Source organism: Phaeodactylum tricornutum, chromosome 9, assembly GCF_000150955.2.
Source record: "Phaeodactylum tricornutum CCAP 1055/1 chromosome 9, whole genome shotgun sequence".
NCBI lineage: Eukaryota > Bacillariophyta > Bacillariophyceae > Surirellales > Neidiaceae > Phaeodactylum > Phaeodactylum tricornutum.
Genome location: NC_011677.1, coordinates 317,905 through 340,122, shown reverse-complemented (window position 1 = coordinate 340,122; position 22,218 = coordinate 317,905). Strand labels below are relative to the sequence as shown.

Here is a 22,218-nt window from a genome sequence, read left to right as displayed (position 1 = left end):
AAGCGTCATACGGTCGCTGCCTCCTCCGGGACAATTGTCGCAGCACAGTTCCAAGCATTTGGACTTGCTCTACGCCCTGGCTTATCCCCATCGAGATTCCAAGGACATGTCGGGGAGCCGCAACGCAAGCCAGAATCGATCGGCCAAACTTGTCGACGGGGTGGCTGAAGCGAAGGAGGAAGAAAACCACGACGAGGAAGATGTGGTCAACGAATTGGGTCCTTTGAGCCCGAACAGTAGCATTACGGAAGCTGTACTGGCGGAGGATTCCGCGTAAGAATACAGTCGGTAGCAAGTGCATGCGAAATTCCCAAGTCCTGCGCTAGCTAGGTGGCGTTGTCTAGAGCGCAGAAGTAACAGTAAGCGACACCTAATGCATCAGATATTAATTTGTTCCTAAAACTTTTTGCACAACGTATTACAGACAAATATGTAAGGGCGACGCCGACCACTAATCGGACGCGTCAAAATTGCTTGCATCATACAATGGTATGTTTGTCGTAGGCAACTGGACTAGGTTTTCGTCGACTAATTCGTTCCCGGCCGCTGTTGTTCTCGTCATTACTTTGGACCGAAATATCGGAAGTATGTCGTACCATTTCCACGTCTTGCGTGACCACCGTAGAAGGAATGGGCGGGGCCGTGTCGGGAGGGGTTACGTGCGCAGCCTCGGCTTGTACTTCTCGGCCCCCTTCCATGCCCTGCAACTCCACGCTAGCGACCGCGTCCTCTTGGTAGGGCGTTGCGGTGAAGGTGACATCCCAGTCATACCCGAGGACGACCTTCTCCATGCCGCGGGGATAGCGCACGCCTTGCCACGGATTGAACCAGTGCCACGCCACTCTGGGCGACGAACCCCCGAACATTTCGTTGAAGCCTTCCGTGACGCGGGAAAATTCCGTGCCCGTTTGACCAACGCGCATTTTCATGCGGGCAATCTTGCTCTGTCCCGTTTCGATAGCTTCCATCTGTTCGCAGCCCATACTGCAGGTAAAGACTAGAAAGACGAGCGACACAATGACGAGGCCTAACACCCAGTGACTGGAGTAAAAGTCGTTGCATTCGGCAAAGAGGAATTCCGTGTCGTTGTCTTCGTCCAAAAATCGGTGCAGTGGTCGAAAGAATTTTTCGGGTTCCGCTGGGAGTGCCTCCTCGTGTGAGGAGGTTTGGCCGGTGCTGCTGCTGGCGCCACCGCCTTCGTGCTCTTCAATGACCCTGACGTAACCACAGTGTATGACGCGTAGTAGCAGCAGGAGCAGGGAGGTCAAGCAGGCCAAGCAAGTGTAGAGTAGAAAAAGACAGAAGTATTTGTGATTCATGGCACCTACCGCGTTGCCGACCTATAGAAATTTGCAAGAGTGGTAAGTAGCGGAACGAATTTTGTGAGACGAAGGTGGAAAATCAACCTTATCTACGTGTGTCCCTACACACATACGCATGCCTGCACGCATAAGCATCGACACGGAACGCTGCCACACACGCATACGTACCCAGGGACAAAAATGATCAAACTTGACGACACAGCGTCCCGTGACACTGTCGTGGTGTGCACGTGGGGGTTTGTAGTTATCGTGACACTTGGGACAGCGTCGGGTGCCGCGGGCCTGGCTCCGTGCCGTGGAGAGGGCTCCACTGTTGGCCCTCCGTACAATGGTCAAGGGCCGTGCTCCCAGAGGAACGGCGCCGGGATCTGTCGTCCAGGCCATGTACAAACTACTCAAGGCCAGTAGAGCAATGGGAATATAGAGGGAAAAGAAGACCACGGTCGAAGCCAGCGAGTTTTCGATCGTGTACGCTCCCAGAACGTACAAGGCGTAAGCGTGCACACCCCAACTAAGTGTGATGCCTAAGAAGCCGCAAATGTCCAAAGAGAGCCACCGTTTGGCGGTGAACGAAGTCCCCACTAAGCCGCACACGTCGTTGCGTCCCGCCATGATGGAATGCGCGTCAGGACTTCTACGACTGATGAGGACGGGGGTTCAACACGACCGGCACTGATTCACCGGTTTCGCGAAACGGGAAGGACTCTTTGGTCTCTGCAATGGTGCTAGCTAGACTAGGCTACGGGTTTAACCTTTCCGAAACATGCGAACACCTTGCCTCCACACCACCGACTTTGGTTCCGCAACGGTGGGGAATCAGGGGTGCGCTGACTGAGAGTAGGAAGACTGAATGAAACTACGTTGGCGAATGCGTTAGTGTGCGCGTGTGCAAGGGTGCGTGTCTGCTAACTATTTGTTAGGTATTCGATGAGGGGCGTCCCGGTTGAGAGGGGTGACGGCAGGTGTTCGTCGCGATCGCTGGCACAGTGGCTGCGAACTAGCTTACGATTATGTTCGTTTCGAGACAGCGAAGCGCGTGCGCCGATACGAATGCCCCAATCATGAAGCTGCCTTACTGTCGATTCGTGTCACAAATCCTAATTGTATCCCAAACCCCTATTCTTCAGACACCTACCACAATTGACCCCAACAATCGCCAAACCGTATAGGGTTAGTTCCGGTACTGTGGGGAAGACTCGGGGACTCGCAGTGCAAGCCGATGATGCTTCTTCGGGAGGGTTCGATGAACACCGGCATTCCACTTCGATAGCGAACGGTGAAAGTGTCCCTATTCGTGTGGCGCTTGGAGTTCCAGTATGGCTCCGATGGATGTAGATTCTCCGCACGAGGAAGAACGTCGGACTTCCGTGCACCCGGTACGTGTGTGTATGTGCGTGTTTGCGCGTGTGTGTGTCTTGTTATCGCCCGTGAACTCGATACGATGCAGCAATCACACGCTTTCTCACATACAATGTTCTTTGTGCATATTGTACTATTAGTTGGCGATTGTGAACATGTCGGATCAGTATACACGTATTACCTGTGGTGGGTCTCCGCTCACTCCGGATTCCCCCGTCGTTGGTTTGCTCTTCGGAACGGACCATGACCATCACTGGCAGATCAAAGACGCCGACGACGTTCCGGTCGACGCTTCGGAATCCGCCACCACTCTCATTGGTTTGCATCAAGCCGTCTTTCCGCAACATCGAGTGCTGGGTTGGTACCGCGTGACGTCGGACGATTCTGAACCACTCGAACGCGATCTCGTCTTGACGAAGCAGCTCGCGGAACACTACCAAAGGCGGAATTTTGTCTTTGGTCTTTTGCAAGTGCCTCGCTCGGACGCGATTACTGCGGCAAACGCGAACGATGAAGTCGACCAGGACGAGCTGCCCTTGACTTTGTATCAGGTTCACGGTGGTTCGGCGCTGGTAGCCATTCCCGCCTGGACACTCACAACCTCGGACGCCGAAAAGATTGCCGTCGAACGCGTCGTTCGTGAAAAGACGAAACATCCTACGGATAGTCGATATGTACAGCAGACCAAACAAACGCAACAGTCTGTGGAGAATATTCAGCATCGCGTCGACGTTCTCGTTCAGTTCTTGGAAGATACCGTTAATGGCACGCTCCCGCACAATCCGGCTTTGTTACGGAAAGTGCAAAGTCTAGTGTGGCACCTTGGACCCGTGGCGGCAACTCGTCCTCCCCGGGGGTTGGCTCTGGAGAAGGGACTGCAGCAGCTGGCCATTTTGGCGCAAACGGTACACGCCGTGCAGATCTTTACCGACAAGGTCCGAGTCCTGGCCGAAGCCAACTCTGGGGTACCCGGTGGTCGTCCCATCGGATCCCATTCCGCCCGTCGCTTCGCAGCGTAAGAGACAGCATGAGGACGTTTGACAACATTAGTCTGGCTGCTTGCCAAGGCTGACTGTGAATATAGCTGACACGCCGAATGTAGAGACCTCGTCTCCCGCAGTGCGTATTCCAAACAACACGGTTGCTGCTCAAAGCCTGTTAGGTAGAGGGATGCTAAGTAAGCATGGTTGCACTAGCCCTGATGGACCAATGAATACTCCAGCTACTCTTCGTCTTACGATCCCTTTTGATGCAGGCCGGTAAACGCATTCCATCTATTTGTCTTATCATCTATTAACGCAAAAGCTGCCAAAAAATAATATTTGTACTTGAACGTCGAGTGATTCACATTATTAAACCTACTTTCCCGGAATACGGACTATGTAACTAAACAAAAACACATTCTCCTAAACATAAATAACATCTCCAAATCCTTCCAGACCATCCAGCCGTCAGCCCCAAATTTGATAGACCCGACACGCGCCTCCACATTTGCATCGTAAGGTCCGCCTGATGCAATTGGAAGTTTCAAAACAGTGTTGGGTATGCATCCAATCACATCATACGCGAGAGGCGAAAGAGCTTGTTCCTTCCCCTCAATGCCGTCTTCGTCGGAAGGATAAGTTTCCCTTTCACTTGTCAATTTCTTGCTAATTTCCGGACCAACCGCCTTTCCTGACAGAGATCCATGGAGCATATCCGAAATATCAACAGTCGGACTCGTCACGGATACATCCTCAAATAAGTTGCTCTTCGGGCTGGAAGCATTGTTCCCAAAGGATTATGCGTTCCGTATTTTCTTGCACTGGGCGATGTATCGCAGGATACACATCCCCTCAAGCTGAACACAAAACTGTCTACCGTAGGTCTAGCTCGACCTGGTCACGGTGGAGGAAGGAAACCATGGACCGTACTGGTGAAATGCGTTCCATACAGGTCGCTGTAGATATCGTTTGGCCTTGTACGCGGAGAAAGTTCTTTTGACGGCGACGACTTTGGCGGAGTCGGAGGGTGAGCGAAAAGAAAGGCTCCGCAGGGTCGTGTACCAATGGCTTGATGGGCTCGCTTCGGTGCGGCACTGAAAATCAAGCATGAACATGACGTCACAAATCTAAAAGTAACGCCGTGCGGAAGCAGTTTTGACAATTATTACAAGAAGGGTTTGCAAATGTACTACTTGTACCGGTGCTTACCTGTAGTCTACCGTACCAAATGTGTAGTCAATACAATAGGCCTTGGCACGTGTACTACTTTTAATGGTGCTTAGGTGTAGTCTACTGTAAGTAATCTATTTGTTTAACAAAAGCAACCGACCAACCAAAAGATAGGGACTTATGCAAGTCGAAAAATCAAAAGAGGATATACAAATATGCCAGATATGTACAGTCAACTATAATTCGTTTCTCAGCTTGCCTCTTGAGTGAAGAAGATGTATGTTTCGATTTTGCAATCGCGTGTTTGTGCATCACAGTCAAACGCGTATGTATCCTGTTGGTCTTGATGTCCGGTCTAGTGCCATGTCGTGAGCGAAGAATACAAAACTGACGGTCAGGAGATGAAAGACAAGCCAAAACAACCTCATACCGTTAATTTAGCAAAAGGCTCGACAGCACAGCGAAAATGTCAATCGTTTTGCGAAGCGTTTGCACGTGTACTACTTGTATTGGTGCGTGCACGCCCGCTTGCTTCTCTTTCCGCGAAAAGATGCTCACTGTCAATCGTTCTACAATTCATGTAAGACGCGTTTGCAAGTGTAGTACTTGCAATGGTTCATGCAAGCTTGCTTGCTCCGCTTTCAAATCTTGTTGGCTCCCGCTCCCGCTCGACCCGCCTTTCGTTGAATATGCAACACCTCTCATAAAACCAAAAAGCAAGCAACAACAAACAGCAACCTGCCAACCAACTCAACCAATACTACCACAATCCCTCACATCATGAAATTTACTGCCCCGAACGTCGCCCTCTTCCTCCTCGCCGCCCTCCAGGCCACCGCAACCTCCGTCCATGCCACCCGCTTCTGCAAGGAGCATGGTGCCCTCATCCCCGTCACCGTGGTGAGCGCCACATCTCCCGACGCTGACGGCCTGAAGGACGGCTTCGAGGTCTTCCGCGACCTGCTGGGCGGAGAAAACAACGGGAACGGGGCGGCGCCCTCCGCGGAGGGTCACCGCCAGGTGAACTGGGACGCACCCATAGTGCCCTTCGACATGCCGGGCGACTTCTTCGCCACGACTGTGGACCGCGGCCTCAACCTCCGCTCCAAGCGCGACGAGTTCCGCGTCAGCAACCCCGACCCCAAAGACGGCCCCAAGGACGACCTGTTTGATTCCATCAGCCCCAGGGCCGCCAAGGACTTCCAGACCTTCTCCGCCTTTCGCCTTTTCACGGTGGCGGGCGGCGACAACGAATTTGTAGCGGAGTTCACCGTGCCCGGAAGCCATAAAGAGGCCACCGTGGCGGGCTTTGGCGCTGTGCTGGTCGATGTTGACCTTAGCCACAAGACCACGCTGACCTTCTACGCCGACAGCGGCTGCATCATTGCCCAGGAAGATGCCAAGGCCCTCAAAGACGGCCTCTCGTTTGTGGGCCTCGTCTCCCAGTCGGAAAAGTTCCCCATTGCCAAGGTGGAGGTGGAGCTGGGCAATAAGGCCATTGACGACACCAGCCGCTTTCGCGGCTTTGCGGACTTTGTCGTCATGGACGACTTCTTGTACAGTGAGCCCCAGGAGCTCCACTAAGTGTTCAATTGGCACTAGTCCAGGCGGCGCACGGTTGGCGCAGGGAAGTGAGCAGGAAATTTGCACACTTAAAAGCACAGTAGAAAATAAAAGCTAATGCCTAATTGCGACATGCACAAACAATCAACCAAACTTGAGCATTGTCAGTTGCATAAGACTCTTCTTCATGAGGACAGTGCGCAATCACCTCTTCAAATGTATCCGTTTAATTGTTATCATGCCCTTCAGGTTATTCTTCTTCTTGGATAAGGTGAGCTATTGGAGATCCTGTTGTTCCAAATTTTTTTAAGAAGTGCGCGTAGGGTTACAAACAATATACACAAGCAAGATAAGGTGCACAGATATCTTGTAAAAAAAATAACTGTAAGTGATGTTGATAACAAATGCCGTATGCCATTCCAGAACCATTCACTATCAATAAACATGCAACAAATACAATTTTCATGTCATAATTCATTACATGGATGCATTTGAAGAGACGATTGCGCACTGTCCTTATGAAGAAGAGTCTTATGCAACTGACAATGCTCAAGTTTGGTCAATTGTTTGTGCATGTCGCAATAAGTCATTCACTTTTATTTTCGCCTGTTGGCTGGCTTTTGGTTGCAGGTTTCCTTCACAGCTTCGCAGACCGTACGTAAGAGGAATTGTCTACAAGAAAACTAGTACACGTACGTGTCGCAATTAGTCATTTGCTTTTATTTTCTACTGTGCATATATAAGTGCGCAAATTTCCTGCTCACTTCCCTGCGCCAACCGTGCGCCGCCTGGACTAGTGCCAATCGAACACTTAGTGGAGCTCCTGGGGCTCACTGTACAAGAAGTCGTCCATGACGACGAAGTCCGCAAAGCCGCGAAAGCGGCTGGTGTCGTCGATCGCCTTGGTGCCCAGCTCCACCTCCACCTTGGCAATGGGGAACTTTTCCGATTGGGAGACGAGGCCCACAAACGAGAGGCCGTCTTTGAGGGCCTTGGCATCTTCCTGGGCGATGATGCAGCCGCTGTCGGCGTAGAACGTCAGCGTGGTCTTGTGGCTAAGGTCAACATCGACCAGCACAGCGCCAAAGCCCGCCACGGTGGCCTCTTTATGGCTTCCGGGCACGGTGAACTCCGCTACGAATTCGTTGTCGCCGCCCGCCACCGTGAAAAGGCGAAAGGCGGAGAAGGTCTGGAAGTCCTTGGCGGCCCTGGGGCTGATGGAATCGAACAGGTCGTCCTTGGGGCCGTCTTTGGGGTCGGGGTTGCTGACGCGGAACTCGTCGCGCTTGGAGCGGAGGTTGAGGCCGCGGTCCACAGTCGTGGCGAAGAAGTCGCCCGGCATGTCGAAGGGCACTATGGGTGCGTCCCAGTTCACCTGGCGGTGACCCTCCGCGGAGGGCGCCGCCCCGTTCCCGTTGTTTTCCCCGCCCAGCAGGTCGCGGAAGACCTCGAAGCCGTCCTTCAGGCCGTCAGCGTCGGGAGATGTGGCGCTCACCACGGTGACGGGGATGAGGGCACCATGCTCCTTGCAGAAGCGGGTGGCATGGACGGAGGTTGCGGTGGCCTGGAGGGCGGCGAGGAGGAAGAGGGCGACGTTCGGGGCAGTAAATTTCATGGTGTGAGGGATTGTGGAAGTATTGGTTGAGTTGGTGGGCAGGTTGCTGTTTGTCGTTGCTTGCTTTTTGGTTTTATGAGAGGTGTTGCATATTCGACGAAAGGCGGGTCGAGTGGGAGCGGGAGCCAACAAGATTTGAAAGCGGAGCAAGCAAGCTTGCATGAACCATTGCAAGTACTACACTTGCAAACGCGTCTTACATGAATTGTAGAACGATTGACAGTGAGCATCTTTTCGCGGAAAGAGAAGCAAGCGGGCGTGCACGCACCAATACAAGTAGTACACGTGCAAACGCTTCGCAACACGATTGACATTTTCGCTGTGCTGTCGACCCTTTTGCTTACTTAACGGTATGAGGTTGTTTTGGCTTGTCTTTCATCTCCTGACCGTCAGTTTTGTATTCTTCGCTCACGACATGGCACTAGACCGGACATCAAGACCAACAGGATACATACGCGTTTGACTGTGATGCACAAACACGCGATTGCAAAATCGAAACATACATCTTCTTCACTCAAGAGGCAAGCTGAGAAACGAATTATAGTTGACTGTACATATCTGGCATATTTGTATATCCTCTTTTGATTTTTCGACTTGCATAAGTCCCTATCTTTTGGTTGGTCGGTTACTTTTGTTAAACAAATAGATTACTTACAGTAGACTACACCTAAGCACCATTAAAAGTAGTACACGTGCCAAGGCCTATTGTATTGACTACACATTTGGTACGGTAGACTACAGGTAAGCACCGGTACAAGTAGTACATTTGCAAACCCTTCTTGTAATAATTGTCAAAACTGCTTCCGCACGGCGTTACTTTTAGATTTGTGACGTCATGTTCATGCTTGATTTTCAGTGCCGCACCGAAGCGAGCTCATCAATGTTACTTTGTAACATATGTATGGAGAGACTTATCATATGTATATGAAGTCATGTTTCGTCATACGCGAATAACTCTTCCTTATGACTCCAGCCATGGATGAACCTAACCAAGAAACCCAGGAGTCGCGGTACACTAATCAAGGTCAATATATCAAGGGAGCCTTAATCAAGAAGGGTTCACGAAAGCAGCATTTAAATTTCAAAGCGGGACAACAAGAATCTCTCTACACAGAATTACTTGAGATTGGGAAGAACTCCAATTCTAACAGTGGATCCCACCACATTCACTTTCAAGTCCCATGGATTTAGTATGGTTTCCAACGAGCAGGAAACAGTATAGATTATTCACGCAATTCATTTACAATCTAGCAATTGAATGCACTAGAACGTTAGATTGTCGTAAACACCCTGGTAAGTTGTGCAATACTAATGTTAAGACAACAATTGGGATATTGTCACCGCCGCCCGCCTCCTTGAATCTCAAAATGGACCCATCATTGTCATACTTCACCAGTATGCACACCATGGAAAAGGGAAAACGATTCATTCTAGTGCGCAACTTGAGTACCACAAGAATAGTGTTGAAGACCATTCTTGTATCCTGGGGGGTAAACAAGGCATTGTTACTCTAGACAACTATGTTACTCCTCTACATGTTTTTTCATGGACTTGCTTATATGCACATGCAACCTCCTTCCGATGCGGAATTTGACACATTGCCCCACATTGTGTTTACTTCCGGTGTCAATTGGGATCTCTCACGGTATGTACCCGTCCCGTGTGTCTTTGAGACATTTATCTCAAAACAAGTGTGTCACAAGCAGAAATCAAGTGTATACATGTTTACTGAAAGTTGTGTACATGTCAGTGGAATTGGCCTTATTATATGCATTCCTATTTAATTATGGCATAGTGAGAAGATACATGGGCACGGATTTGCAGTATTCCCTACTTACTTTGAGAAGGCTCTTGATTAGTATGGAGACTTCAGTTGCAACAAGGAAGTAATTGGTTCAACGGAAAGAAATATTTGGATGGAAACACAAGGGAAACGGATGCAAATTGACAGGACCCAATTTTTATACCATGTGTGTTACAACAGATACTTACAATTCCTTGATAAGTATGCAAGAACGGACTTTGCATTATATGGATACTATGGTGAGCATGGAAGATTCAGGTTTAATTGGTGAAGCTGCCAGGACTGCAGTCAAGTTTGGATATGATCTGACAAAAGGCACTAGTTTGTAGAACTTAATCTTCTATCATTGTTTTATGAGTTCTTTGATCCGTACTGCCTTTGCATAGGTCCTTGTATCCGCTGCCTAACCCAAGGAAAGCATTGCCAACAAGTAGAGTTTTACAGTCCCTAAGCCGGCCTAGGTGTATTGCAGGTCATTTGTAATAATGCCCACAAGTCTTACCAGATTCTGTTTCTAACAGCGTTTTGTCCCACGGTGTACAGTGGTGTATATTGTGACAGGATCCATCCCTTACTGACAATGAAACTGAACTTGCCACTGATTTATTAATGCTATCCAGGATCTCCCATATGATCCGTACATTGAGCCCCATTTCAAATTTGACTGGTGAATATCAACACCAACATGTTGCAAATTTTGATATGTTTTTGTCACCTGGCAGTGTTGCTCATTCCACAGCTATTGACAATATACTTTTGTTAAATAAGCACAACATGTTTTGCAACACACATAATGACAAAGCCTTGCGTCCTTGCCTTGGTTGGGTCTCCTCCAACACAGTCAAGAAAACCATTTTGGCCACCACGCACTTTGCTTGCAAAGTCTATAATGCACCTAAGCGTAATCATTCCAAGTACTGTTTTCCAGCACTCAATGTTCATTGCCGCAATGAGGCTGTGGTTACCAATACCATTTGGTTGAATACACCCACTGTTGATAACGGAGCTAAATCTGTGCAACTATTTGTTGGCCAACAACTGCTTGTTACCGACTTTTATCCTATGAAAACTGACAAAGAATCTGCTAATGCTCTTGAGGACAATATTTGTCATTGAGGCGCCATGGATAAACTTATCAGCAACCATGCCAAGGCCAAAATCAGCAAGAAAGTGTCTGACCTTACTTGTGCTTATCACATTGATCAATGGCAGGGTGAGCCCAATCATCAGCACCAAAATTATGCTGAACTTCAAATTACATCTGTTGAAGCAAACGCAAATAATATTTTAAACAAAACTGGTGTTCCCAATTTTACATGGTTATTGTGTGTTTCCTACATTTGATATTGATTTAATCATTTGGCACATGAGTCTTTACACAATTGGACCCCTGTCACGGTTTAGTACCATGCGACATGTCCACCAAGAATGTCCATTTGTTAGGTGTTGACATGATGGATGGCAGTTGGAGTGTTTACAAGCATGAAGTGAGTTGCATAGAACTTAATTTGGTCTTCTTGTATGGAATTCCTAAGTATAACAATGTATCAGGCATTGGAGAGAACGTGACAAAGTCAGTTGTGTTCTGACAGTGGCAACAGAGTGGGACAGCCAATCCTTATCACCTGACTAGCGGATGTAAATGTATGCGCTCCATTTTCCGTGTCATGTGTGTTTTGAAAGGTATTTCCGGTTCCACTATAGTATATGTGAGTGTGCGCCATGGTATAAGGATACTATGGCAAAGGAAAGATATTTTGTTTTGTTTGAGTTTGTTCCTCAGGTTTTGTTGTATCTTGGCAAATTGGAGGAACAACAAGAACTATTTTATAGCACTAATTCTTCAATCATTGTTTCATAAGTTCTTTGATCCGTACTGCCTTTATTGCATAGGTCCTTGTATCCACTGTCTAACCTGTGGGGAGCGTCATCAACAAATAGAGTTTTACAGTCCCTAAGTCTCTTAGGTGTATTGCCGGTTGTTTGTAATAGTGCCCTCCCTGGATTACCAGACTCTGTTCCTAACAGCTTTCTGTCCACACGGTGTACTTTGGTAGTATATTGTGATAACCCCTCTCGAAATTCTTTCCGGCAGTACTCCCAATATTAGTGTACACCTTCAATTTCATTTCTGGGAACCAATGTATTTGTTACGTAGTACAACCAATGTACGTACGTAGAACAGGAAACGCTGTGTCGACAATACCTGGTAAACGCAAGGTGGGCGTTATTACGAACGACCTGCGATACACCTAAGTGAACTTAGGGACTGTAAAACTCAACTCGCTTACGACGCTCCCCACGGGTTAGACAGCGGATACGAGGACCTATGCTAATGCAATATTTGGATCAATGACTTTCTAAAACAATGAGAGGAAGATTATTCTACTACTAGTCCATGAGAATTGGCCATTCTATCAGATAGAAGACCTCTTACCATGTGCCAGATAATCTTACTCCCACATAGAGTATATCCCTTCTAAGTATAAATCCCACATAGAATCACTCAGCGAGTATCCAAACCTGTCTGTAACTTGCCTTGTAATTCGTGGGACTGTATCCTAATCCTCATTCTTGTATTCTGCTCCTGCATCTTCACTCAAAGGATATCCTTGATCACGGCGCGAATACATTGTGTCGTGCAATAAGGCCGACATAAATGCCACGGTTCCACCATGCTCTTTACTCTGATTCACACTTCCGTTACCCATGTTAGGTGTCACTTGTCGTAGGGACATGTCGCCTTGGTGTATACCGTGACACTCCCCATCGGCCTGACTTGATGGCTTGGAATCCTTTACCTCACATTTTGATGTGTCTCCTTGCCAAAACAAAAGTGGTTTTAGAACAGGCCACGCTTGTTGGAAACCCCAATGCTTACTGAGGACGTCGGCAACATTCTCAGCACCCAAGATCTTCCGAAAATCAACAATCCCAGCGGCAATTGCCTCACGCACCCTGTGGTAGGACAATGCGTTGTGTCGCTTGTTGATTGGAGACTGCGGTTCCGTCGAACTAATAATGACCGATTGATTGTCTCCGAAAAGTACCGACTTGCCCCGTATGGGAACTCCAAGGAATCGTAAGGTGGTTCGTATGTCTATAATCTGCTCGACTGCAATACGTGCGGCAACAAATTCTGAACCGTACGTGGCTGTCTCGACGGTTGCTTGTCTTTTGGAATACCATTCAAATGGGGTTTGGTTGACAAGGTGTAAAACACCCGTTACGGAGCGACCCGTTACCATGTCATGGTATAGATTTGCGTCAACGTAACTGGTCAGCATCACGTACTTTCCAAGAGCCGTCGGGGCATTATGGGGAAGCAGTTCTTTAACATCCCCATACACCGAAGTCGTCCAATCACGTGGTTTGTCGGGGAGGTCTGTATATTCTGGTTCATCGGTTCGGACCCTGATTGCACCATTCTTCATTTTCTTGATGTATCCGTACATCCTTTTTAGTCTGTCAAGATGCCCCTCACGAGGTGCCACCCGGTATCTAGACATGCTCATGACTGCTGTCGCTATATCAAAGCGGCCAAGCGTAATCAACCATTGCAAACTACCAATAAGAGACTGGTACTGTTTGATACCGTTTTCATCAAGTTCAGGAGTCGAATCCAGCTCTGGGTGATCGCCCTTCTCCAGCGGCGATACGTACATCCTTGGTTGTTCCTGGAAGATTCGCTCATATTGTTCCATCATTCTCGATATGTACTTCTTTGGGTGATACGACAGCGTACCATCCTTATCGCGTTCGAAAGTACACCCCAGATGGTATTGCAATGGGCCTACACCCTTTAGCTTGTACTTGTACTTTTCCTTGAGTTGACGGATGATTCCTTCGGGGTCCTGGGCAGCAACGGCTATATCATCGACGTAAACTGCAATGTACTCATAGACACCACTATTCTCTCTCATCCAAACATCAGAATCTGCCTTGCTAGCGGTGAAACCTAGATCGCGAAGGGTATCTGCGAACCGTTCGTGCCAACGTAGGCCACTGCTTCGAAGTCCGTAGAGAGCCTTGTTGATAACAAGTATGTGTCCCTCGAGTTCAGCGAATTCTGGGCCTGCAACAATGAACACCTTCTCTTTTGTTTTTGCTTCCAGATACGCATTGCCTATGTCAGCTCCCCATAGCTTAAGTCCATTTAATTCAGCAAGGAAGACAACAATACGAAGACTGCGTAGAGAGACCACACCAGAGTACACGCTTTCGGTTGGGACAGGAGTTAGATGCCCTCCAGCAACCATTCTGGCCTTGTGCCTACCGTCATGCTTGACGTCGTATACGGTATGGACACGAATCTTCTTGTAGCCTTTGGGTGCATTCGTAACATGTTTACCGAGTGTGGTAGCCTTACCGATGTCAACGAAAGTCTCATATTCGTGGAGCTGGGCTCTCTCAATACTCTCTGCATCTTGCCAATTACGATTACCATTGAGCGTATCAATAGCAATGGCATCCTTATGGTCGCGAGGAATTTGGTAGCCAAACTTGTGAGTGGGCTCGACTCGACTAGTCTGCTGACGAGTTTGGTTGACGAGTCGCTGGACCTGCTTATCCCTAGTTACGAGGCGCTTGAATTTCTTCCATCCTGGAGTGTCTAATAGTCCTTGACTCTTAGCATAGACAGCGCATGTAATTGGGTCATCGACACCGATAACGTCTAGCGGCTCATAGGTAGACTCCGCAGTCTCCCAATTGACAAGTACGTTGAATCTGGACCCCTTGTAGTTCTTATCGCGTGGTAAAAGAGGTCCTTCGTGCGCGACGATGTCCTTAAAACTCCACTGTCGTTCCGTGTCATGGAGTTCCTTATCTAGATTCGTCTCGATTTTATCTAGAATTTCGTTGTATGCTAGAATCTCGTCATATTCACCATCATTGATTTCGACAAGGAACTTTACATCCGAGGGCTTGTCTGGGTCCAATATTTTCCGCGTGATTCGTGCCTTCAAACGCTCCCCATCATCCCGAGTGTCGGTGAGGAACGTACGACCTATAAGGTCATCAGGTGTGAAACCAGGCAACTCCTTAATGGCATAGGAATTTTTGTTTTCGGTTCTACGCGACTTGATAAAGTTGATGGGTTTAGGACCACTCTCCCCATCCTGTGGCGTAAGGCGTAGGTTGGTTTGTCCGGGAATGGTCGCAGAACGGACACTAGAGCGATGAAGAATGCGGTTGGTGGTGTGGGTAAGTATCTTATAAGTGAGAGCGTCGCCGACGGAGTCGGCTATGCCAACAAAACGTCCTTGTTGTTCGGTACCACCAGAAGGAAATGTCGCATTTTCGAGCTTATAATAGACCGGTTCCCAAAAATGAAACTGAAGGAGAACACTGATATCAGGCGTGGAGCCGGTGAGGACTTCAAGGGGAGTGCGGTTATCTAGGGATTCATGTGCCAAATGGTTGAAAACATAACAAACATATGTCACGCAAAGTAACCAGGCGGAATCAGGGGCACCGGAAAGATTGAGAATGTTGTTGGTATTAGCCTCGATAGTGGCAATACGACGTTCGGCAAAGTTTTGGTGTTGATGGTTTGGTTCACTTTGCCACTGGTCGATATTATATGCGCGTGTAATATCGGTGACCTTTTTGCTGATTTCAACCTGGGCACGATCGCTAATCAATTTGTCCATGGCACCCCGGTAACGGATATGGTCCTCAAGGGTATTGACGAATTCTTTGTCAGTTTTCATGGGGTAAGCGTCGGTGACAAGGGAGCGTCGACCAACGAAAAGTTGTGCAAATTTAGCACCATTATCGACAGCAGGGGTGTCGGACCAAATGGTATCGGTAGCAACTGGGTCATTACGACGGTGTACATTTAGAGCGGGAAAGCGAGACTTAAAATGTTTGCGTAACGGAGCGTTATATACTTCGCGTGCATGCTGCGTGGTCGCCATGATGGTCTTGCGAACGGTTTCAGCAGAGACCCATCCAAAACACGGACGAAGGGCCTCATAATCTTGCACATTTTTCGTGACGAGGTGCCGTTGGCAATATAATACGCGGTCAACAACGTCATCGCGATGGTTGCAAAGGGAAATGTGACGATGGAGGTATTTGCCTGTATGGTCAAAACGTGGTTCAACGTAAGGTGATTGAGGCAAATCATATATGTCATCATACCAAGAGGTCGCGAGATCAATTTCGTGGTCAAGTACGGAGGGATCCCAGTCTACGTCGGAGGTTAGGACAACGTGTGGAAGGGACGCAAGTTCCTTGTCGGTAGGACGCCGCATATCCATGTACGCGAGTCCTTGTCGAATGTGCAATGGGATGATGTAGTCATCCAATGTTACAATTCGCTGGTTACCTCCTACAGTACGGGAACGGTCTTCGACATGGTTGCGATAGTGTTCAAGCTGTGCACTGGAGTGGATAGTTTTACCCTGTCCCAAATGGGCGTATTGGTTCATAATGAGAATGATGGGGCCATTTTGGGATTCAGTGTAGCCAGCAGCGGTGACAATGTCCAAATCGGACAAGGTATGATCATTGATACCTGTGATGGTTGCAGAACGACCTGTTTTATGCAAGACCATGACATCACTGCCGGCAAGACCTCCATTGGCTCCACGGTCGACGAGGGCTGCCGTAGTTTCAATGACGTTGTGACGAGACACTTGATATTGAAGTACGTTAGATTGCAGTGGTGTGGGCTCATCATAGGCGGGACCATCACGAGATGCGGCAAGTACCTTACGTATGTCGCCGTCGCTCATGTGACTAACACGCTCAGTCAGGTGGGCAAGCAATTCAGTTTCGGGTGCGCAATCATGGAAGGTGTCCGTTGTGATTCGTTCCGCGCCAATGGTATCGTGCGTATTGGCCTGCAACGATTGGTGTGGCGTATTATTCAACGGGGCCTGCTTCCCGGGGGCTATTAAGCCTTGGAGGATGGCTTTGGCATCGTCGGAGAGCAGGTTCCACATTTCACGAGGGATGTAAGGTCGCTCGCGATTAGCTGCCGGACTACGATTCCGGGAACTGCTGTTACGGGCATGAGCATTGGCTTCGTAGATTGCGGTAGGCGACACATCTATATCATAGTCTACATCCGGTTTACTCTCAAAATCCATCGGATTGTACTCTAGTTCATTAGCATAGATGTTGCGCTTGTTCTTGCCACTACGAGAATTAGATAGATTATTGCCGTTGTCGTAGAGCGATGCCGATGCGAGTAGTAGACTGAGATAACCATCATAGCTAATAGGATTACCTCCCTTTGCTAAGTCAAGAGTTGCAGTGATTTTTACCTGTCGAAGCTCAGGTACATCATGAACAGCATTCTCCAAAAGACTAAGGCATAGTTGCTGAGGAAGCTGTTCACCAGCAGGAACAGTGTCATTGTAGATGCGCAAGTGATTTTTCCAGTGAAGAATAAAACCTTCTGCTGTGCCAGTCCATGACGATCCGTACTTTGCAGTTGTAAGGTATCCCAGGGTAGTAGACGAACTAATCTTCGCGCTAGCGGACTCTGTGTAGTGTTTCACAACCTTACGGAAAACTTCCTGGGCATTGAAGTCGAAACTATGCTCGCGTACAATGTTCTTGCCCATGTCCGTCTGGAGAGTATGCTCTAGAGCAGAATATACGAACTTGTTCTGCTCTTCAAAAAGGGATTTCTCCAAGGGATCGGTAGGGATGTACGTCGGATCTAGAACTTTGTCAACGTTATGTGTTACGGCAGTAACAACAAACGACCGATAAAAGTTGTCCCAGTACCGATCATCTTTAAGCACGGGATAGTGAGTTTTGTCACGTTTGATCCCACGCTTGAAGTCCTCGACAGCCGAACGTGTCTTTCCTATGGGGCTCTGGACAGTTGGGGAAGCATTAACCGGTGCAGTTGCTGTCGAGACTTGACCAAGGGCTGAGCGACGGTAAAGGACAAAATCTTCATTGTTAAGTGCAACAAGTTCGGAGTTCTTCAAGGGTGTCCCCTTTTGTCGTTCCAAAGATGCCTGCCAGCGCAAGAAATGACGTATGATCTGTCGGTGCGCCATGAGAAGGGGTATAGTTGGCGGGTTTTCCAGGCCGTCGGGAAGGACAGAAGGAGTGTATCCAAGAGACTCAAGTTCATTCTCAAAAATACACAGAAGATCATCAGCCGATTCATATCCTTGTTGCTCAAAACTGAGGCGGATAGGATGCCCTTGGGGAAGAAGAAGTACGTTGTCCAAAAGGTGGGCATAGACGGCTGCACTCGTCATTTGCCGGGTGGCGGGAACCATGGTGGCCTGAGAAGCCAACACAATATAGGAATTCTTGAAAATTACTACTTATGTGTTCAGGTCCTTCGCTGTATACTATAGCGGACTTCGTTAAAATGACCCTACACCAGTGAACGAAGCTAGCACTGGTACACTCACTTCTACCTCCGTAGGCAGTGTCCTCGGGGACTGACGAGGGTTTGATTAGCCCCCCCCGTACTACTTTACGCCGGGTAGTAAGTCCGTTCCAACCGGAATCAGGGCTGAGGTCCTCAAGCCTATTGGTATCTCTACCTCACTTGACCAGAGCAACCCGTATTCACGAAGCGACCCTGCCGACAAACCCTGAAGACTCCAAGGGGGGTTCGGCACCGGCGACTCCGAGGAAGTAGGGAGGCCACGAGTAACTTACCGACAAGACCCTGAAGCAGTACTAATGGGTCCTCGGTACCAGTTAGCGCGAGGGAGTAGGGAAGCGGCTTTCAAACAATGTGTCACACAAGCCGATAAATATCACCTTAAGTGATACCTCTGGCACTTATACAACACGAATGGATGTAAGCGATTTAGTCCTCAAAATTTACGGAGCTCGTGGAAATTTGAGAACGACCTTAAGTAGACTTAAGGAATGTTTACCAGTAACGACTGTGCGGATGAGCAGCAGTGGTTTGACGTGCTGTCAAGACTGTTAATCTGTTACGTAGTACAACCAATGTACGTACGTAGAACAGGAAACGCTGTGTCGACAATACCTGGTAAACGCAAGGTGGGCGTTATTACGAACGACCTGCGATACACCTAAGTGAACTTAGGGACTGTAAAACTCAACTCGCTTACGACGCTCCCCACGGGTTAGACAGCGGATACGAGGACCTATGCTAATGCAATATTTGGATCAATGACTTTCTAAAACAATGAGAGGAAGATTATTCTACTACTAGTCCATGAGAATTGGCCATTCTATCAGATAGAAGACCTCTTACCATGTGCCAGATAATCTTACTCCCACATAGAGTATATCCCTTCTAAGTATAAATCCCACATAGAATCACTCAGCGAGTATCCAAACCTGTCTGTAACTTGCCTTGTAATTCGTGGGACTGTATCCTAATCCTCATTCTTGTATTCTGCTCCTGCATCTTCACTCAAAGGATATCCTTGATCACGGCGCGAATACATTGTGTCGTGCAATAAGGCCGACATAAATGCCACGGTTCCACCATGCTCTTTACTCTGATTCACACTTCCGTTACCCATGTTAGGTGTCACTTGTCGTAGGGACATGTCGCCTTGGTGTATACCGTGACAGTATTACCAACTCAAGACCCAACTTTTCCTTCCGATGGAACTGAAAAGTCAATTAATCAAGTGGATACGTAGGTCCATATTTACTGTACATTCCATACAGGACGTGATGATACGTAACACAAGATTAAATTATAGGTGCTGTGACATACTACCTACGTCACATCACCAGATCCACAACCACTGGATTTGCTCAAAAGAAAGGACAATTTGTTGGAATTGCAGACTCCGTTGGTGATGCTCTTACCTGTAAGATTCTCACCCCACACTTTTTTGATGCAGTGTTTGATCTGCGCTGAAAACCAGTGAAACCAATTGGTGTCTTGAGCCACATGAAGGGGAGAGTTCTCCTAAGCCTATCAACTTCATTAGTCGCGTAGAACTGAGGACGAAAATTCCTATGCCCCCCACACACTAACTGATTTCACTCTGGACAATCTTATTGGTCGCACATTTTAACCAACACTCAGGATAATGGGGAGAGTTTTCGTGCATGTGTTGCCAGGAAAATTCTTGATCCTGACAAACCACACAATATTCAATTCCTAGTTGAGATCAACAACAGTGAACATAATGAAATCATTGCCTACAACGAAATTCTAGATAAAGTCGAGACTGATCTAGAAAAGGAACTAAACTGTAGCTGATACAGACCGGCAATGGAAATTCAATGACATTGTTGCACATCAAGGACCCCTCCTACCCACAGACATCAACTATAAAGGTTCTAAGTTTAATGTTTTGGTAAACTGGGAAACTGTAGAGTCTAGCTATGAACCCTAGATGTCATATGTGCCAATGATCCTATTACTTGTGCTGCCTGTGCTAAACAACAAGGTCTACTAGATACACCGGGATGGAAGCAATTCAAACAACTTGTCAACCGTCAGAAGAAGTTCCAACGCTTTGTCAACCAAAGTTGCTTTCATTTTATCCGTTGTGTTCCCTCCTACAAGTTTGGTTACCAGATCCCTCAAGTTCATCTGGACACCATTGACATTGACAGACGCAATGGTAATACCAAGGGGCAGGATGCCAAAAATATCGAACATACGCAACTCCATGAGTACAACACATTCATCAACAAGGGTAAAGCTATTCTAAGTGGTAAACACATATCAAATGCTCCACAAGGCTACAGGAATATCAGGATTCACACGGTCTACAATGTTAAGCACAATGGTAGACACAAGGCCCGCATGGTTGCTGGAGGTCACCTTACCTCTACTCTGGAGTCGTGTCCCTTCGAAGTCTCTGTATTGTTGTGTTCCTAGCCGAGCTGAGAGCCGACCTCAATAATGCTTACCTTGAAGCCAAAATCCAAAAGAAAGTCTTTGTTGTTGCCGGACCAGAGGTTGGGGACCTTGCCGGTCACATACTCATCATCAACAAGGCCCTGTATTGCGTACGTAGTAGTGGACTCTGTTGGCATAAGAGGTTTGCTGACACACTTTGTGACATGGGTTTTACACCTAGCAAAGCCGACTCCGACGTTTGGATGCATCCCAGTCAAGGCGTCTACAAATACATCGCCGTCTATGCCGACGACATTGCCGTTGCAGTCCATGACCCCAATAGCATTGTCAAACAACTCAAAAGTGTTCACAAGTACAAGCTCAAGGGCGTCGGACCACTGGATTACCACTAAGGCTGCACATTTGAACGAGACAAGGATGGAACCCTTTTGTACCATGCCAAGAAATACAATGCACAAATGATGGAGCAGTACAAACATATGTATGGCAATCCACCCAAGCAATATTGATAAACTATGGCCACACAATGCTACAATTTGATACTATGTTGTAGATAGAATTGTTTAGCCTTAGCATTGTTTGTTGGAACATCTATCTAGGAGCCAATGTACTGGCTATTGAATCATTGACATAGTCTTTGTCGAGATGATTGGATCACCTATGTGATCGCCAAACCATCGAGTTCGGATGGTGCAACAGTATCTGTTGACAACTTTCATCTAGGGAAACCATATGGTAATCAGGAATATTTCGTTCCTAGCGTATCAGGTTTGATAAGACGAGTCGTCTTATATGCGTCATGCAACGGAAACCAGAGTTGTGTATGTTGCAAACATTTGGATGCATAACGCAAATATTTGGTTTCCTATGAGACGCTTTGTATTTTCCTCTGGCATGCCACAAACGGGTAATGAACCCGACGAGGGCAGCCGTCTGGCCACTGCGTCTGTCCTACGACAGAGCCAGGAAAAAGGAAATGGCAACGAGGCCAAGAAATAGAGCTAGTGAATCCTAGATAGATGTTCCAACAAACAATGCTAAGGCTAAGCAATTCTATCTACAACATAGTATCAAATTGTAGCATTGTGTGGCTATAATTTATCAATATGCCTCACTGTTAGATAACAGCAATCATCCTGAGTTGGATTCCACCCCTGCACAAAACAAAGATGGGATCAAGCAGTATCACTTGTTGATTGGGAGTCTACAGTGGCTTATCACATTGGGACGTTTTAACATTGCCATGATGCTCCTACAGCCTTGGGAAAGACTGTTATCTCAACTACATATGCCAACGCAAACTTATATCATGATATGATCATAGATTGTTCAGTCACTGGTATCCTTCACCTCATAAACCAAACTCCTTTTGAAAGGTTTTCAAAACAACAGGCTACTGTTGAGACTGATACCTAGGGATCTGAGTTGTTGCTGCACATATTGCAGTAGAATAAATCATTGACGTGCGCATTTCCATGAGGTACCTAGGAGTTGCGGTTAAAGGAAAGACTATTGTGTTTGGTGATACCCAGTTGGATATAACAAGCTTTACTGAGTTGCAATTACCAATCAACAAACAACACAATGCTTTGTCTTATCATTGAGTC

General features: G+C 47.6%; 5 protein-coding genes across 5 annotated transcripts; 2 read left to right on the top strand and 3 right to left on the bottom strand.

The window, feature by feature from the left end:
- Positions 1–353: 353 nt before the first annotated feature.
- Positions 354–2,160, bottom strand: PHATRDRAFT_46123 (predicted protein). The gene is made up of 2 exons (XM_002180379.1): positions 1,491–2,160; positions 354–1,340 (listed from the first exon to the last, which is right to left on the bottom strand). Exons 1-2 carry the CDS (start codon positions 1,932–1,934, stop codon positions 480–482), a joined length of 1,305 nt encoding a protein of 434 aa, XP_002180415.1. The 5' UTR covers positions 1,935–2,160; the 3' UTR covers positions 354–479.
- A 387-nt stretch (positions 2,161–2,547) lies between these two features.
- PHATRDRAFT_46122 (predicted protein) lies at positions 2,548–3,756 on the top strand. The gene is made up of 2 exons (XM_002180580.1): positions 2,548–2,698; positions 2,822–3,756. The coding sequence occupies exons 1-2, from the start codon at positions 2,639–2,641 to the stop codon at positions 3,698–3,700; spliced, it is 939 nt and encodes a 312-aa protein (XP_002180616.1). The 5' UTR covers positions 2,548–2,638; the 3' UTR covers positions 3,701–3,756.
- A 1,858-nt stretch (positions 3,757–5,614) lies between these two features.
- PHATRDRAFT_36009 (predicted protein) lies at positions 5,615–6,418 on the top strand (the record flags this gene model as incomplete). Its single annotated transcript, XM_002180579.1, has 1 exon — positions 5,615–6,418. One exon carries the CDS (start codon positions 5,615–5,617, stop codon positions 6,416–6,418), a length of 804 nt encoding a protein of 267 aa, XP_002180615.1.
- Positions 6,419–7,208: 790 nt separating this feature from the next.
- On the bottom strand, positions 7,209–8,012 carry PHATRDRAFT_36008 (predicted protein; the record flags this gene model as incomplete). The annotated part of the gene is made up of 1 exon (XM_002180378.1): positions 7,209–8,012. One exon carries the CDS (start codon positions 8,010–8,012, stop codon positions 7,209–7,211), a length of 804 nt encoding a protein of 267 aa, XP_002180414.1.
- A 6,694-nt stretch (positions 8,013–14,706) lies between these two features.
- PHATRDRAFT_36007 (predicted protein) lies at positions 14,707–18,071 on the bottom strand (the record flags this gene model as incomplete). Its single annotated transcript, XM_002180377.1, has 2 exons — positions 14,707–14,777; positions 14,822–18,071. The coding sequence occupies 2 exons, from the start codon at positions 18,069–18,071 to the stop codon at positions 14,707–14,709; spliced, it is 3,321 nt and encodes a 1,106-aa protein (XP_002180413.1).
- Between the last annotated feature and the right edge of the window lie 4,147 nt (positions 18,072–22,218).